Here is an 18,763-nt window from a genome sequence, read left to right as displayed (position 1 = left end):
GATTATACAGGAGCGGACAAAGGCCCGAGCGGCGCGCTCTGGCCCGGCGGCTCGGCCCCATTAGCGGAACCCGCTCATTTGACACCGTCCGAGGGCTTCTTTCAGACTGCGTGGGGTTAAATATGAGTTGCGCTGAAGGATGAGGCTCTCCCGAATCTATCTATCTGTCAGTGGAACACCAGAACAATAAGCGCCACAACGGTGGGCTGGCATCTTCTCCGTCTTTGTCAAACCCCCGGCTATCTAGCTCTGAACAGGAGCTAGGAAACAACAGAAGGACTATTCCTAGAAAAGAAAAAGGAAAAAAAAGCATCCATTGGTTCTTAAAGTGAGTCCTTGGGGGAGGGGATTTCCAAGGGGGGGTCCCCGGCCAAATTAGTTCATAATAATCATTATTTAGGCTATTCAAAAAAAGCTAAAATGTTAACTTAAATCCATAAATGAACTACTATACTTGATCATACTACTACAGCGTGACACAAAAGCATCAATAGTGGCAGATCTACAAGCTCGAAACGTGGCACGAATCGACGTGTTTTGAACTTGTAGATCTGCTACTTTCGAATGTGAATCCTGACATTACAGTATATACTACGTTAGGCCCATCGATCCAATCGATTGATTATCGTTAAAATAAACATGTTCAGAAAATGCACATGGACCACCCATTTGGCCACTTAACAGAGCTGCCATGTTAGGTGGTTCAGATGGGCGGGGCGCGAATACTTTCAAAAACATTTTCAAGTGTGGCCCGCCGATCAGAAAGGGTCGAGCACCACTGGCTTAAGTGATTCAAAAGAACATCTTTTATACTGAAAGAAACCACCAACATAGACAAATACAATGACAAAGATCTCGTTTCAAAACCAGGCTAATGTTCAACTATAAGATAAGCAGACAAGTGGCGCGCCTTTCCCGAGCTGAAGGGCTTATTTTTATCCAAACAGGTCATTTATTTTAAGCTAGAGAAATGGGACTTGCGACGGTGGACCAGAAAAACCCGACGCACAGACGAGCCACTTACGTTCCCTGCAAAATGTGTGCGGGTTATGCTTAGCGTTATCGGTTAACGTGGATCCAAATGGGTAGTAGTAGCATAGAATGTGTGTTCTAGAGCTGCCATCAGGCCCCAGAGAGTAAGAGAAACATAGAATGTGTGTTCTAGAACTGCCATCAGGCCCCAGAGAGTAAGAGAAACATAGAATGTTTGTTCTAGAACTGCCATCAGGCCCCAGAGAGTAAGAGAAAACATAGAATGTTTGTTCTAGAACTGCCACCAGGCCCCAGAGAGTAAGAGAAACATAGAATGTTTGTTCTAGAACTGCCACCAGGCCCCAGAGAGTAAGAGAAACATAGAATGTGTGTTCTAGAACTGCCACCAGGCCCCAGAGAGTAAGAGAAAACATAGAATGTGTGTTCTAGAACTGCCATCAGGCCCCAGAGAGTAAGAGAAACATAGAATGTGTGTTCTAGAGCTGCCACCAGGCCCCAGAGAGTAAGAGAAAACATAGAATGTGTGTTCTAGAACTGCCATCAGGCCCCAGACAGTAAGAGAAAACATAGAATGTTTGTTCTAGAACTGCCATCAGGCCCCAGAGAGTAAGAGAAAACATAGAATGTGTGTTCTAGAGCTGCCATCAGGCCCCAGAGAGTAAGAGAAAACATAGAATGTGTGTTCTAGAGCTGCCATCAGGCCCCAGAGAGTAAGAGAAAACATAGAATGTGTGTTCTAGAGCTGCCATCAGGCCCCAGAGAGTAAGAGAAAACATAGAATGTGTGTTCTAGAACTGCCATCAGGCCCCAGAGAGTAAGAGAAACATAGAATGTGTGTTCTAGAACTGCCACCAGGCCCCAGAGAGTATGAGAAACATAGAATGTGTGTTCTAGAGCTGCCATCAGGCCCCAGAGAGTAAGAGAAAACATAGAATGTGTGTTCTAGAGCTGCCATCAGGCCCCAGAGAGTAAGAGAAAACAGGAGGAGAGGAGAGAGAGGAACAGGAAGAAAGGGGGGAAACTAATCCACCCTGCCCAGGCAGGAATTCCCCTGTGCCGTTTCCTGTTGGATCTCTGACCGGCCAGAATGTGTGTGTGTGTGTGTGTGTGTGTGTGTTTCCTGCGGGGCTTTTTCTAAGTGGACGGTGTAGAATCCTTTTAGACCCTGCTGCTTGTTTGACTGCAGGGCTTAACATTAGGTAGGCATGCATCTGAGCTCCCCAAAACCACATCTCTCTCTCACACTCACACACACACACAGCAAGCTGATCTCTGACCCTGGAATGTGGATAGGAGTGTGTGTGTGTGTGTGTGTGTGTGTGTGTGTGTGTGTGTGTGTGTGTGTGTGCGCGCGCGCGCGTGCGCACGCTCAAGGGGGATGGGCCCTGGCTAATGCAAATCAGGCTGTGGTAACAAAAGCCAGGGCAGTTGGACTGAATCAGGCACGCGCACACACACACACACAGTCACACACGCACATACACACACACACGCACAACGCACGCACACACACGCATGCGCACGCACATGCACACACACACGTGCGCGCGCGCGCGGACACACACACACACACACACACACAGTCCAGAAGCTGCGATTGTCAAGACAGAAAGACCCAGTAAAATTTTAATGAAAGCATGAAAAACATGCTGAATAGTCAATTAGAGAACCCATTACATTTACATTATGCACCAAACAAAAAGGAAGATCCATTGTTTACCATTCTTACTACAACTTAACGAAAAAGGAGAAAAATAAACCAATTTGCCATGTGCCATGAACATAAACATGTGCCATAAAACATCTGCACAAGCACATGCATAATAAACGCCTCTCAGTTGTTCCGGGTATAAAAAAAAAAAAACTAAGATAACAAATGAAGAAACCACAAAAAACATAGAAAAACAAGCATTAAATCCATTTTAAAACGGGTTAATGGAGAGAGTCGACTTCCTCCGATGTCATGAATGCATCCACACAGTGAGCTTGTAGCGCTGCTATTTTCACTATTTGTGCTAAAGAAAAAAAAAACAGCAAAGTATGTGTGCAGTGATGTAAATAGGTTTTCAATGTAATGAGTCCCGGGATGCAGGGATGGTCTTTTAGATGAGTCCCAATTTTGCCATTTTTGCAAATTGCAGCATTTAACTCCCATTTCATTTTATATGGTTATAATGTGGTTATATCCATGTAGAAAACAGAAGAAGAAATGATTATTATAACTAAAGCTATCAAAATAAACTAGAATAAAAAACAGTACAGTAGTACAGTAGTGCATCCCGTGGATGCAGAGGTCGTTGTTTTATTGCGTCCCTTAACTATAAACTGCGTTTTGGGATGCAAAATGCACCCTATTTTAATCTCTTTAGTGGCTGTTAAAACATAACCACGTAAACCCCCTGGTTTACCAGATACGCTACAACACATAGACACCCCTGTAACTGTCACACTACTGCCAAAATGTCACCACACCACTAATCATATTCAACCCAAATTTGGCTTAAAAAAAAGGGGGGGGGGGGGGGGGGGTTACATTCGTTCTCCTCCTATGCCACAAAAATAATGTGGAACGCCCTACCAACAGTCATAAAGGAATGTGAATCCCTACTCTCCTACAAAACCGCTCTCAAAGAGCACCTCCACCTCACTCCAATGACAAACTGGCTGCACTGTATTTGTCATTAAATGCTTCGATGAATTAACCACTCAGTGGCGCATTATGAGCTTGTAGATCTGCTATTATTCAATAGCTAAATCATAGCATAATGCTAACACCAAAAGGGGTTCCCGACCAAATGGGTTAAGCTATTTTCAATTTATATTAGTAGTTTATCCGAGGCGACACCATATGTAGTGTCTGTCCTGGCAGGTAATTTGATACCGATACAAGGGGAAAATTTATAGCAATCGACCCGAAATCGCTGTGCGATACTATTTCTAACGCCAACAAATAACTACATGGTAGCTCTTTTAGAGCACAATAGTATTACATGCAGCCGTACTAGATGCAACATCTCACCATCTCGCCAAACAATCTTTTGCTTAATAAAAGCCTGGAAAAAGGTTGGAGTTGTGAATTAACGAGTATCGACTGTAACCACTGTGCACTTTAATGTCAACACTGATGGGCTTAACCCATTTTGGGCGGGAACACCTTTTGGTGTTAGCTATTGAAAAATAGCAGATCTACAAGCTCATAGCGTGCCGACTGACATAGAAACGACTGACATAGAAACATAGCTTTTTAAAAAAACTGTCAGGATGTAGAAGACATTTTTTAGAATCTGATCTCAGTTCAAAATGGGTTAATTCGATTGTTGAAAGCGAGGAGAATGGAGGTGGCGTCCCTGACTCATGTGAACGGGAATAGGTGGAACCGATCATTCTTATTGTACACAGTATGTGATTACACACGCCACTAACAGGCATGGCTGATTAACTCGCACTAATATAGCTTTCATTTGCCGACTGCGATCGCTGGTAAATGCAGCCAGAGGCGGACGACCGCATTCCGTCATACACCCAAGGTTCATATCTCCAAACTGCTGCTGGAGATCTATTAGATATCGTTGATAGCTCCATATGTTTAACTTTTAGTTTATTTTTTGTAAATTAACGCCCTGCTTGATCATACTACAGCGTCACACAAAAGCATCAAAAAGTCCTGACTTGACTTGAGCTTATATTGTAGATCTGCTACTTTTGCCGTTTTAAAAACGAACAGTTTGGGGCATATGAGATTTCCACCCGACTGAGACGATGTATTACTTCGTATTAACTTCTGACTCCAGATTAACTGGCCGCCTTGTGTCCATATCAGAACATTTTCGTGAAAATTATGTTCATTAAAAAAATAGAACCCGAAAATCTTATATTTAGTCGACTAAAACTAGACTAACATTAAGACATTCCAGGTGACTAAAACAAAATGATAACTATTCAAGAGACTACAACTAAAATCTGCTGCCAAAAACAACACTGGGCCTCAGCAGACTGAACTGTACTTTCCTTTCCAAACTGTTAATAAAGTAATAAAGAATAAAGAAAGATGAGTAATAATGTTGAGTGAAAACAGAAGAGACACTAGCATAGAGCCATGAGGGGCTCCACTCAACAATGTATGGGGTTGAACTTTGTCAACATTTCCATCTTCGGTAAGAATTATTGAAGAAAGAAATCAAGGTATAGACATTAATGTCTGAATTATAAATAATCAAAAGATGCAGATGTGGAGACCCTGAACGGAATTAGCCGAAAATAAATAATCGACAAGTGGACAATAAACAATCTCTCTCTCTCTCTCTCTCAGCCCACAGCGTGAAGGGCTTGACATTAAGCTATTTTCACCTGAGATCAGATTCTAAAAATGTCTTCTACATCCTGACAGTTTTCCGAAAAAGCTATGTTTCTATGTCAGTCGTTCTTCGATTTTTCAAAAATAGCAGACCTACAAGCTCGTAGCGCGCCACTCAGTGGCGCACTATGAGCTTGTAGATCTGCTATTATTCAATAGCTAAAGCATAGCATAATGCTAACACCAAAAGGGGTTCCCGACCAAAATGGGTTAAGCTATTTTCAATTTATATTAGTAGTTTATCCGAGGCGACACCATATGTAGTGTCTGTCCTGGCAGGTAATTTGATACCGATACAAGGGGAAAATTAACAGCAATCGACCCGAAATCGCTGTGCAAGACTATTTTTAACGCCAACAAATAACTACATGGTAGCTCTTTTAGAGCACAATAGTATTACATGCAGCCGTACTAGATGCAACATCTCACCATCTCGACAAACAATCTTTTGCTTAATAAAAGCCTGGAAAAAGGTTGGAGTTGTGAATTAACGAGTATCGACTGTAACCACTATGCACTTTAATGTCAACACTGATGGGCTTAACCCATTTTGGGCGGGAACACCTTTTGGTGTTAGCTATTGAAAAATAGCAGATCTACAAGCTCATAGCACGCCGACTGACATAGAAACGACTGACATAGAAACATAGCTTTTTCAAAAAACTGTCAGGTTGTAGAAGACATTTTTTAGAATCTGATCTCAGTTCAAAATGGGTTAATTTGATTGTTGAAAGCGAGGAGAATGGAGGTGGCGTCCCTGACTCATGTGAACGGGAATAGGTGGAACCGATCATTCTTATTGTACACAGTATGTTATTACACACGCCAACAGGCATGGCTGATTAACTCGCACTAATATAGCTTTCATTTGCCGACTGCGATCGCTGGTAAATGCAGCCAGAGGCGGACGACCGCATTCCGTCATACACCCAAGGTTCATATCTCCAAACTGCTGCTGGAGATCTATTAGATATCGTTGATATCTCCATATGTTTAACTTTTAGTTTATTTTTTGTAAATTAACGCCCTGCTTGATCATACTACAGCGTCACACAAAAGCATCAAAAAGTCCTGACTTGACTTGAGCTTATATTGTAGATCTGCTACTTTTGCCGTTTTAAAAACGAACAGTTTGGGGCATATGAGATTTCCACCCGACTGAGACGATGTATTACTTCGTATTAACTTCTGACTCAAGATTAACTGGCCGCCTTGTGTCCATATCAGAACATTTTCATTAAAAAAATAGAACCCGACTGATATGAGGGACTGGCCGATATATCGACATATAAAGTCAGCATACGTACATCAGCAGTTTTGTTGAGCAAACGGTTAGGTAATGTAGCAGTGTAGGTAATGTATGAATTATCCTCAGCAGTGTAGCTGCAGTCACGTGCGGCTTTTCATGCTGAAAATCTAATTATTCAAAGCATACATAGCTTGGTGATTAGAAGAAATTAAAAATATACATTTTTAAAATATATTTTCGTGGATGAAAATGACAAACAGATGACGGCTTCCTTTCTCTGCTTTTTATGTAGTAGTTCCAGACTCTATTGTATATAGCAGGGGTATTCAACTAGATAGGCAGGGAGCCACACTTTACAATATGACATGAACAAAATTGAACCATTTGACCATTTGTTGTGAGGGGCGTTCTTATCATCGTATTCATTATCATGACGTAAAATAGACACCGTCAATTTGTTCATTTGTTCAGACAGTTTGTGTAGGACAAAAATAGACACTGTCTATGAAAGTAGATATTTCAGTGTGTTCTACGCCCGGTTCCCTGGCATGGAAGCATCTTTTTCAGAGCCTTTTTAGAGGCAGACGTGCAAGGTGAAGTGTCATATGGATGAAAGGTTTTTGTATTTTTGATTGTCCGAGCCACACCCAGCTGAGCACAGGCTCTATTATATCATGAACCATTAGTTGAGAGCTCTACGGCATCGTACGCACATAAAGAACAAATGTTCTGTGCTCTGCCTGTGTTTGATGGCCGCCTCAATGCTTTTCCAATGGAAGTCACATGGTTTGACCAAACATTTTTGTTTGATGCGGGGGAGGGGGGCAATCAAGTGTTTGGTCAAAACCACGTGACTTCCATTGGAAAAGCATTGAGGCGGCCATGAAACACAGGCAGAGCACAGAACAGTTGTTCTTTATGTGTGTACGAAGCCTATACCATCTTTCAGCCCAGACCACTATTTATTTTAGGATGACAGAAACATACCGTGTAAAACCTTCAAGTGGACAAAAATCCACCCCAAAAAACTAAAACATACGCATACTTCATGGCTGCAGATGGGAGAATTCTGTCTTTGATGCAATGGACAACATCCTCCCAAAACTCGGAAATAATGGATGTATGGCATCAAGTGACGGATGGACTACACTCAAAACCCATCTGTTGTTCTCTTTTATGTTGTGGCACTGAAATGGAGTGTTGAATGCCAAGCTACCCAGCTACATGAATTGAAAGGTCTGGTGATTTTCTTTTAGATTTTCTGAGCTCAATTGCACCCATTTCTTTTCCTGTGGTCTGGGGTTTTCTGAATAATTAGGCTCTAACAAGTGCTCTGATTTGACTGTGGACTGTGATGTAACAGTCCCCGTATATCCCGTATATGACATAACAATTTGCCAGCAGATGTCACTGTTTTTTTTTTTTAAGATATTTTTTTGTGGCTTACGCCTTTATTGGTTTTTTTTAAGGGATAGAAAGTAGGCTGACAGGAAACGGGAGAGAGATGGGGGGATGACATGCGGTAAAGGCCGTGTCGGGTCCGGGAGTCGAACCCGCGGCACACCGCGACTGGATCACCAGTCCGGTGCCCAGACCGTTACGCTACGGCCTGGGCAGCAGATGTCACTGTTGATGGATTTTGGCTGTTTTCGTTGCAGCTCAAAAGGCTTCAGAACACACAGAAAACCCCAGACCACAGAAAATCCACGGAATGTTCAAAGTTCAGGACGTTTGGGTGTAATTTAGGTCATTAAAGCTAAAAGAAAAAATAAATGAATGTCATGAAAAATCGTGAACTCTGAACTAATTGAAAACGACATAATTCTGAAAGTAGTGAGAAGCGGCAGAAGTAGTAGAAGTAGACGACATTTCTGGCTGTTTTGTTTGTTGCTTTGTACAATGAAAAGATCTTTGTACTTTCAACACCAAATATTGCTTTAAGTACATGTGAACTACGGTATAACACTTTGACCCAAGTGCCCAATAATTTAACTTGTAAGTACATGTGAACTACGTTACAACACTTTGAACCAAGTGCCCAAGAATTGAACTTGTAAGTACATGTGAACTACGGTAGTACAACACTTTGACCCAAGTGCCCAAGAATTGAACTTGTACTGGAGTGAAAAAATATCTGTAAGCTATCTATAGCCTACTTTGACTCAAGTATGGCTTTCAAGTATATACGCCACTGTTTTTGTCAGGTGAAACATGATGAAACATCTACTTGTGAAATGTAGACGACAGTTCGTCACCTAGACGTGATTGGCTGCTTCTAGGTAATGGGACGGCAAAGTGGCCTATATATATATAGAAAATAGCCGATCTGCAAGCCCACAACACCTCGCATCGAGTTTGCACGGCATTCTTTCTTATAGTCATAAAAAAAAGGATCGGTTTAGGACGGGATTGTAGGTCTGCGTTTTTTGAAAAGTTGTGAAAATGTGGCGCAAATCTTTGAATATATATTTCAGAGCGAACATTTTTAACTAAAATATTGGCTTCTAGGCTGTCCTTGGAACTACATATTTTGAGATGGGGGTCAGTGGCCCAATAGAGATAATTCTGGGGGTCCTTGACATGAAAAAGGTTGAGCACCATAGACCTAGAAACATGGGTTTTTCAGAAAGAAATTAGGATTTAGAAGCATTCTTTTTTTATCGACCCCAGTCCAAAATGGGTTAATCTGATTACGCTTCAAACAAACAGCGCTTTTAATTTTGTGTAAACAATAAAGGTTTGGCTGTGTAACGAAGGGTTTGCGATCAATGTGGAGGAAAACATCTGTAATCAGACACTGCTGGGTTCCAGGAATCCCCAGCGCTGCTGATTACAAAACTAATGCAGACAAATCAATGAGTGGATCCACCTCCACACCAGCACCGCACCGTACCGACGACTGAACACATGCCATTCCAGACATTTCTATGTAGGGCAACGTAACTTCAAATAAACATCATGATCATTTCACAACTTTTGCATCAATTAATTTAATTGTGAAACAAATAAGTGAAAATAGCTGATCTACAAGCTATTGTACATGACCGTTGTACAATAAATTGCAATACAGAGTTAAGTGGTTTATCAGACTGATCAATTTAGTAGATTATGCCATTAGACGTTTGTGATGTTTCATTGGTATTCAAGAATAAAATTAAAGACAACTGTGTCGATTAGCAAGATTAAATCGTTTGTTTTGTTTTGTGTTTTTTTCTCTCAAAGAATTACTTGAAAAGTGTATGGAATAATTGCGGAGTAAATAATAGATAGTTTCAGGCCTAGACATAAAACGAAATGTTTTAAAACAACTAAAGACCGTTTCTGTTTGCCGCTTGCCTTTGATTGAGTTTCTATTTTTGAGTTTTTTTATTTTAATCTTCTTTTGTTTTATGCATTGCATAATAAATTGTCATTCCTTGTTTGATGTTCTGTGTATTTAAAGCACCTTGAATTCCCTGATTGTTGAAATGTGCTCTACAAGGTAAAAGTATAAAGCAGCCTTTAATGCGGCGTAAACATCCTTCACGTAGAACCTGATGAAAGTCAGTGTGTTAACAGCGTTTCTATCCGTAGCCCATTGATTCCCTCTCTCTGCGTTGCCGTCACCCGTACAGTCCCCAGCTTAACCCATTCTGGACTGACGTCAACATTTAAAAAATGTCCTCTAAATCCCGACAGTTTTCTGAAAAACACCATGTTTCTATGTCAGTCGTTCTCAAACATATTCATGTCAAGGACCCCAAATATGACATTGGTTGCCGACCCCCATCTGATATGTTGTTCCAGGGACCCTCCCAGTAGCAAAGATTTGAGTAAAAAACTCGCCCCGTAACAATATATATTTAAAGATTTCAGGCACATTTTCACAATATTTCAAAAATAGCAGACCTACAAGCTTGTAGATCTGCTATTTTTCAATAGCTAAAGCATAACATAATGCTAACACCAAAAGGGGTTCCCGCCCAGAATGGGTTAATGGCAGCATGCCCCGCCGTCCAAAGCCATTCAAACCCAATCATTAAAGCAGCATGGGTTTTTCCATCAGCGTTTGTTAACATCGGAAAATGTGAGTGAGTGAGTGAGTAGTACTTTAGAGTGGCACGCATCAAAAATTACACGTTGGGAGCTTGCAGCTCAGTGTGTAAAATGCCGCAATGCCTCATTCGTTGCCATTTCTTCCACCGTTCTAAGAAGTGCTAATGGTCCAGTCATTGCTCCATACGTTTTGTGTGTGTGTGCGTGTGTGTGCGTGTGTGTGTGTGAGAGAGTGAGTGAGTGAGTGAGTGAGTGAGTGGAGTACTTTAGAGTGACACGCAGCTTGCAGCTCGGCTATTTCTATTTGTGTGTGTGTGTGTGTGTGTGTGTGTGTGTGTGTGTGTGTGTGTGTGTGTGTGTGTGTGTGTGTGTGTGTGTGTGTGTGTGTGTGTGTGTGTGTGTGTGTGTGTGTGTGTCCAAGAAAAACAAAATCTCCTGATTTGTCACAGTGCAATATTGGCAGCTATAGTATAATAGGCCATCAGAAGTTTTAGAAATCCACCAAATGGTGAAGGTCTTCCCCAAACATGACTAAAAGTGACCATACTAAAAGTCGAACAATAGCTCAGACTAATTAATGAAACCACACAAAGATCCATGTCTTAACTTAGCCATACAGAAGGTCTAACATTAGCTCGGATTAATTAATTCAACCAAACACATACTAAACCATTCTGACAGTACCTAGACCTTATTTTATATCAATTAATTCAACCGTCAAACAGTCTAACATCAACTACAATTAATGAATTTAAAAACACACCAAAACCATGTCTGAACTTTAACCATATTAACAAAAGAATCTATGGACAGTAAATTCATTCATCACCGTCAAAGCCATGCCTGGCGTCTCAGTCGGTCAGTGTACTGACCATATGCTCCTTGTGTGTTGCGAGGACCCGAGTTCGAATCCAACTCCCATCATGTCTCGCATGTCTCCCCTCTCTCTGCCCTGGATTTCCTGTCTCTCTACACTCTCCTATCTGAAATAAAGCAAACAAAATGACCAAATAAATCAAACACTTCAAAACCACATCTAAACTTAACTTACCCATGCTAACAGTGTCTAACCATAACTCTAATTAATGTATCAATCTTAAAAACCAATGCCTAAAAGGTAATCATATCAACTATGGAATGCAACAGTTAACCAAATTAATTTATTATGCTTAATCGATTATGAAAAAAATATATGATGAGATCAACTATAATTAAATCATCAATTTTGAAAACACAAAATAATTCTTAAGTTACAGGAGTGCATGTGGTGTATGTTTATATACTATAATATTATATTTCAACTCAATCATTTTTAGGTCAACATTTGATTGATTGAATACTTTATTAGTCAGAAATGTAAACAGCACGTGGTACAAAAATACATTAAGGCTAAAATGACACAAACAATTCCAATGCAAGGGGGAGGGACAGTTAATTATGAAACATGCAAGGGGGAGGGACAGGTCATTATCAAACATGTATTTTCACTATTTTTGGTATAATGGTTTTAAAACAATAATTAAAAAAAATAAGCATTTTGGACATGAAAGGTTTCCAGCCGACAGCAACTATATGGAGGGTCAAGCTGTGAGATGCACAGCTTAACACATTTTGGGCGATCTACAAGCTCGTAGCACGCCACCGAGTGGTGCGCTACGAGCTTGTACAGTAGGTCTGCTATTTTTGAAAAATCGTGAAAATGTGCCTGAAATCTTTGAATATAGTTCTTTCAGAGCAAGTTTTTACTAAATGTTTTGCTACTGAGAGGGTCCCTGGAACTACATATTTTCAGATGGGGGTCAGCGGCCAATGTCAAATATATTTGGGGTTCCTTGACATGAATATGTTTGAGAACAACTGACATAGAAACATGTTTTTTTCAGTAAATATATATATTATTATTTTTTCGACGTCAGGTCTAAATGTGTTAACTGTGACGTGGTTGGTACTGGACACCAGTGGTAAACGAACGGTGGACATGATTTTTTGGGGGGCCACAGATGACAGTGAAATGACAAATTAACACATTTACTGCTACCATTTATTGAAAAATTAGGACCTAATTCACGCCAGCATTTTTTTAATTTGAGCTCTTACTTTGAAAAGCCACATTTTGCCTCGACCGGAAGTGGGCTTATCCCGGCCAGCTTTACGTTGCCAAGACAACCTTTGTTTACATGATCGGTCTATGCCGGTGCACTATAGACCTCCACAGCGTCGGCTCTGTGCCGTCAAAGAAACGCTGTTTTGACCAAAAATGCCATCTGGGACAAGGAATAGGAGATACAGGCGATTAGCGTTAGCTAACCGGATAACATGAGTAGCACTATAAAAAGCAATTGCCGAAGGGCTTTCGGCAATGGCGGCAAGCGTTAGTATCAAAATTAGGCTTCAATTGCCGAAGGGCTTCGGCAATGGCGGGCTTTGGCAATGGCGGTAAAAGTATTAAGGACCTTTTTAATACCTCAAAAAAGGGAAAAAAGTAAGAAAGACAAAAAAAAGATCATTATTGCGTCAGAAGTAATGAACAAACAATGCTATAAAAACCGATCAAACATTGGTTTTAAATGAATAGGAAATAGGCAAGAAATAGGTAAGGCTCACAAGGCATTGTGAGCTTGTAGATCGGCTGTTTTCACAACATTTATCTGTGGAACCCACCAGTCAAACCAAATGTGATGCCTCAAGTCCTACAATTCCAAGTGCTTGTCGGGGGGGGGGGGGGGGGAGTCCGCAGTTCAAATATTATTTTGGGGGGTTAACCCATTTTGGGCGGGAACCTCTTTTGGTCTTAGCATTATGTTATGCTTTAGCTATTGAAAAATAGCAGATCTATCGGCAGATTTTTGGGCTGCTGTAAACTACAGTATACTATGTGTACTGTGCACCCAGTTATTCATGAATAATATCCACTATCAAAACAATACCTCCAATCTCTTATTGCAAAGCACAACAATACGCCTGAAAAATTAATGTTTTTTTGATAAGCGAGGCCAGACAGATTTGATCACTCTGTCCTGAACGGATCGATCTGTGGTTCTTTACTAAGGACAATTACCTTCCACTAACCCACTAGAGAGTCCCCTATGCCCCCCGCCTCCTTCCTCCCCTCTTCCCCTTCCTCATCTCTGTGACCCAGACACAGTCCCCAGGCCCCCCTGGTCTCTGGTCTCGTCCGGTGTGGAGGTCTGGTGTCAGTATGGACTTCCTGGGCTGTGTAAGGAGGGGGCTCGGTTTCCCCCCCAGAAATATTTACCCGGGATGAAAAAAGGGCCTCTGTAAACGCCATGAGATCATGTGACACTATTAAGGGGCCGGGTCCACAGAGAGCGCCTTTGGAGCTGGCAGCGCCCAGTCTGCCATGCAACTTCTTTTGGTAAAGACACGCTGGTGCCGGCCTGTGCCGTGGCTCAGCGGTCCAGGCACCTTGGCTGGTAATCCAGTCTGGCAGTGTGCCGCGGGTTCGACTCCCGATCCCGACGGCCTTCACTGCATGTCTCCCCCCCATCTCTCTCCCCATTTCCTGTCAGCCTACTGTCTGTCCCTCTATAAAAAATATAAAAAAGGCGAAAGCCGCAAAAAGAAAAATCATTCAAATAAATCATAAAAAATAAAATAAAAAGACACGCTGGTGCCGTGCGCTCCCCCCTTCCCAGCGCTCCTGGCTGGCCGGCGCTTCAAGCTGGACACGGTACAACCTTTTGGAGAGGAACGCAGGAGGATCTAAATCCTGGGGAACTCATGTTTTTGTTTGTCTTGGTGTTATGTTTTTCTGTACTATGTGTTGTTTTTGTTGTTGGTGTTGAACAGACCTGTGAAGATGAATATCCTTCGGGACAATAAAGATTATTATTATCCCGTCTCTGTCCGACAACCGGCGTTGAATCCTTGCCACAGACGACCATGAGAAGTCCATGTTTACGTTGTTTCAGCTAAGCTAACATAAAGCAGGACGTTTGAGCACGGCGATGGCTGGTTTGAAACGTTGCGCTATGGACATGACATCGTTGCTGTCGGGTGGAAACCAACATATGTCCAAAACTGTCCCGTTTCAGGATTCAAATGCAGAAGAACACAGCAAAGGTAGTTCAAAACGTGTTGCTTTTCGAGCTTGGAGATCAGCTACTTATGATGCTTTTTTGTGACTGAATATCCAAAGCGCCCCTGCACACATAAAACCCTTTCTATGGGTGCAAACCCTATAATTATTTTTAACCACTTGAACCCCAGCATCCACATGGGGGGGGGGGGGGGTGTAGAGGGTATGCGTGTGACATCATCATGAAACCCGGAAGTTACGCAGGAACGCCTACTGAGTGGCAAAAAACTACTTTCTGGCCTTGACAGCCCATGCATCCAAACAGAAAGGTCCTATCTGATTGCATTGTTTAACAACGTTAAACAATGTTAAACTCACTTTGCATGTTGCTTTGCCACTCGATGTGCCATTCACTTTAAGCATGCGCATACCCTCTATTACTGTAGCCCAAAAACTTGCAGGTCAACAAGCTCACAACGTCTCTTTTCAAAACATTGTGCCTGTGCTCTCGCTGCAACAGATTCACTTGGATTCAACTAAAGCCAACAACAACCAGCCGTTCATCTTCCACTATATAAGAGGACATAAACAACTCCACCAAGAAAAATATGCTTTTAGAGCAGTTTCCCCAAAGCATGATTGGGTCGAGGACCAATGTTTATGGGTCACAACAAGTACATTTCCCAAATGAAAATCGGCGATGCGTTGTTGTGAGCTTGTAGATCTTTTGTTTTCACTAGATTGGGTCAGAGCCAGGTGAACATCTATCTGCGTCTCGAGCTAAAATGTTTTGGAACCGCTGTTTATTTAGAGCGCACGCCAGTTCCGTCTGTATAATACCAGGCCAGCTGATCCTGAAGCAGAAGCATTGGAGGGGCATGGGGGGGGGGGTTTGGCTCTCTGACAGAGAGAGAACATATGGGGTGAGTGTGGGTAGATTCAATGACAGAACCCCTTTAAAGACTCACCAAGTCAGGTGAAAGCCATTTCTCATTGTGTCACAGTTGTGTGTCACACATGCATGCAAAAACCTTGATACTGCACTCATACTTCCGGTACTATCAACTATCAACCACTTGTGTCCAAGATTCACAACACTGCAGGGGCTGAAATCAATGCCCCTCCATTACCGAGGGTCGGTGATTACAGAGTGGCCTGGACATGGGGAAGAGATGGGTCATAAATAGGGATGGATAACAAGCTTATTGAGTACCCGTTATCAATAAGATTTGGGCTTATCAAGCCTGTTATCGAGCATAAATCATCCATGCTGGCACAAATATGTCTAATAAGTGTATTGATACCTGCCAACCAGCGCTGCCCGGGTAAACAAAATGACACTTTTAAAGTGACTGTAAACATATTAACCAGTTTCTTTAATATAATTGTATTGGTAAAAATGTCAATTGCCTTCCGTCTGTTAGAAACGTACTGTATTTGATGGCTCTAGTAAAAGATACTGGTTCTGTTCAGAATTTATTGTCTCCCGTCTTTCCACTAAATAATAGAAAATGCTCGATAGTGGGCTCGATAAGCCTGATCGATAAGGTGCTCGTTATCAATAAAAGTTAACGAGCTCCATCCCTAGTCATGACGAGCCGCCGTGGCCATTCACAGCACTGCTTTACAATAACACTGTTGTAGCGGCGGGCCATTCACAGCACCGCTTTACAATAACACTGTTGTAGCGGCGGGCCATTCACAGCACCGCTTTACAATAACACTGTTGTAGCGGCGGGCCATTCACAGCACCGCTTTACAATAACACTGTTGCAGCGGCGGGCCATTCACAGCACCGCTTTACAATAACACTGTTGTACCATCGGGCCGAACAACCGCTGGACCGTGGAGTGAGGGGATTATTTTTGACAGATTAATATATCGTTGCCGTTGGGCAGAAACCTCACCGTATTTGAACTTTTTGTGATTTTTCCCCCCGTAAATTAACATCCTACTTGCTGATACTACAGCGTCACATAAATGCTGGAAACGTGTCGCTACTTTTGCCATTAAAAAAAAAAAAAAAAAATCCTGAAAAGTAATAGTTTTTAAAATATTACGTTTCCACCCGACAGAGACGATATATGTGAGGGTGAGTCAAATAAAATGGCCAATTTTCTTCTTTAACCCATTGTTGGCGGGAACCCCTTTTGGTGTTTTAAGCATTATGTTAGACTTTTAGAGTGCCGCGCTACGAGCTTGTAGGTCTGCTATTTTTGAAAATTTGTGAAAATGTGGTGCAAATCTTTGAATATATATTCTTTCACAGCGGACGTTTGTAACTCAAATCTTTGCTTCTGGGGGGGTCCTGGAACCACATATTTTCAGATGGTGGTCCGCAGCCAATTATATAAAAATTTTGGGGTCCTATTTTAAGCACCACTGACATAGAAAATCTAAATATCTTTCTCAGACTAACACAAGGAATTCAACGCTTTAACCCATTTGGTTAACCGAGTGGCGCGCTACGAGCTTGTAGGCCTGCTATTTTTTAAACAAACGACTGACATAGAAACAGCTTCTTCAGAAAAGGGGGGGGGGGGGGACTTACCAATTTGCTGTGGTGATATTTGCAGTAGCCGCAGTATTTCACGTTGTCTGCATCTGACCCTTGTTCCTCACACAGCAGGCCTGCAAACTGGGCACTGAAGACACACACACACACACACAATAATTTAGTCAGATCACAAATTATTACATAATAGGCTACCTAATCTCAATTATTTGAGATAATTGCAATTATTTTTTGCGTAATAGTCATAATCATTGTCCATATTGGACAATGCTCACTCAAAAATGTTCTTACATTTTCAAAAATCAGACTTGTCTGAACTCTGAACTAAGTGGTGCTGTGTGTGCGTGTGCGTGTGAGTGCGTATTGTTGTTATTTTAGTTTTTTTAAGTATGAAGTTATGAAATTTGTCAGTCTTTTCCTTATATATTATTTGGCCATTTTTTTGTTGAAAAAGTCTAAAAGCCAAACAAGAACTGAATTTTATATTTTAAGCCATATGTCGAGCTTGTGGGATCTGCTACTTTCAAAGCTTTTGTGTGACGCTGTTGTTATGATCAGTAGGGCATTAAAAACGTTATCGAGAGCCCCATCTGTGGTTCAATAAAGTTGCTTTGAACGTGTCTCACCATGTGACGTGGAAGGCCTGTCGGCAGCCATGTTTGGTTCAATAAAGTTGGGAGTGATTTGAACCGTGTCTCACCATGTGACGTGGAAGGCCTGTCGGCAGCCATGTTTGTTGCAGGTCATGCAGGCACCACTCGCAGCTTTACTCTCCCTGCCCTGGTCCTCACAGATGTAGCACGTCTACACGCACACACGCACACGCACACGCACACACACACACACACACACACACACACACACACACACACACACACACATTTCCATTACAGACACACAAAAGTTAAAGTGTCAAACTATAGAGCGTCGCAGTCCCGCCCCCTACCAGGGCCCAGGAAATTATTATCCGTTCATTTTCCTCATAAGACATTTCAAAAAGTATTTATTTAAAGACCTTTTAAGCCTCGTACAAAGCCAACTCTTGTCGTGACAAATCATGACAACAATTCTTTTCGGGGCGAACAAATAATTTGAAAGAAGAAGAAAACGGCTGCTTACAACACTTTTTTTTGTTGTTTTTCTTCTTTGTTTGGTCCAAAATATTGTGTTTGTTGTCATGATTTGTCACAACTCGAGTTGGCTTCATACGACACGCTTATAAGGTCTTTAAATAAATACGTTTTGAAATGTCTATGGGAAAAATTCATTGGGGATTATTTCCTGGGCCTGGCGTCGTCATGAAAGGTGCGGGACTGCGACGCTCTATACAGAACATAATTTGTGAGCACACAAGTGTGGGTTCTGTGCATAGACTACATGCGTGTGTGCGCTGCATGCGTTGTGTGTGTGCGTGCGTGCATGTGCGTTACCTTATTGTAGCGGTCATGTGGTACCGACTGCAGAACAATGGGCTCCATCGTGGAGACGTTGGCGAACTCCACTTCAGGTATGTAGAGCGCACAGACCACATGGGCCCAGCCTGCACGCACACACACACACGCACACACACACACACAC

At 42.0% G+C, this 18,763-nt stretch overlaps 1 protein-coding gene across 1 annotated transcript in view; it reads right to left on the bottom strand.

Annotated features, from left to right (window-relative positions):
- The window catches only part of mllt10 (MLLT10 histone lysine methyltransferase DOT1L cofactor), a gene marked incomplete at its 3' end in the record, with an annotated part of 87,239 nt that overhangs the window by 54,778 nt on the left and 13,698 nt on the right, over window positions 1–18,763 (bottom strand). Inside the window, 3 exon segments of the mRNA XM_083777662.1 lie at window positions 17,222–17,315; window positions 17,886–17,989; window positions 18,616–18,725. Coding sequence (XP_083633788.1) covers window positions 17,222–17,315; window positions 17,886–17,989; window positions 18,616–18,725 — 308 coding nt within the window.

This window comes from Protomyctophum parallelum (assembly GCF_964188405.1).
Source record: "Protomyctophum parallelum genome assembly, chromosome: 12".
Taxonomy (NCBI): Eukaryota; Metazoa; Chordata; class Actinopteri; order Myctophiformes; family Myctophidae; genus Protomyctophum; species Protomyctophum parallelum.
The sequence above is the reverse complement of the archived record's forward strand: the minus strand, read 5'-3'. Positions and strand labels throughout refer to the sequence as shown.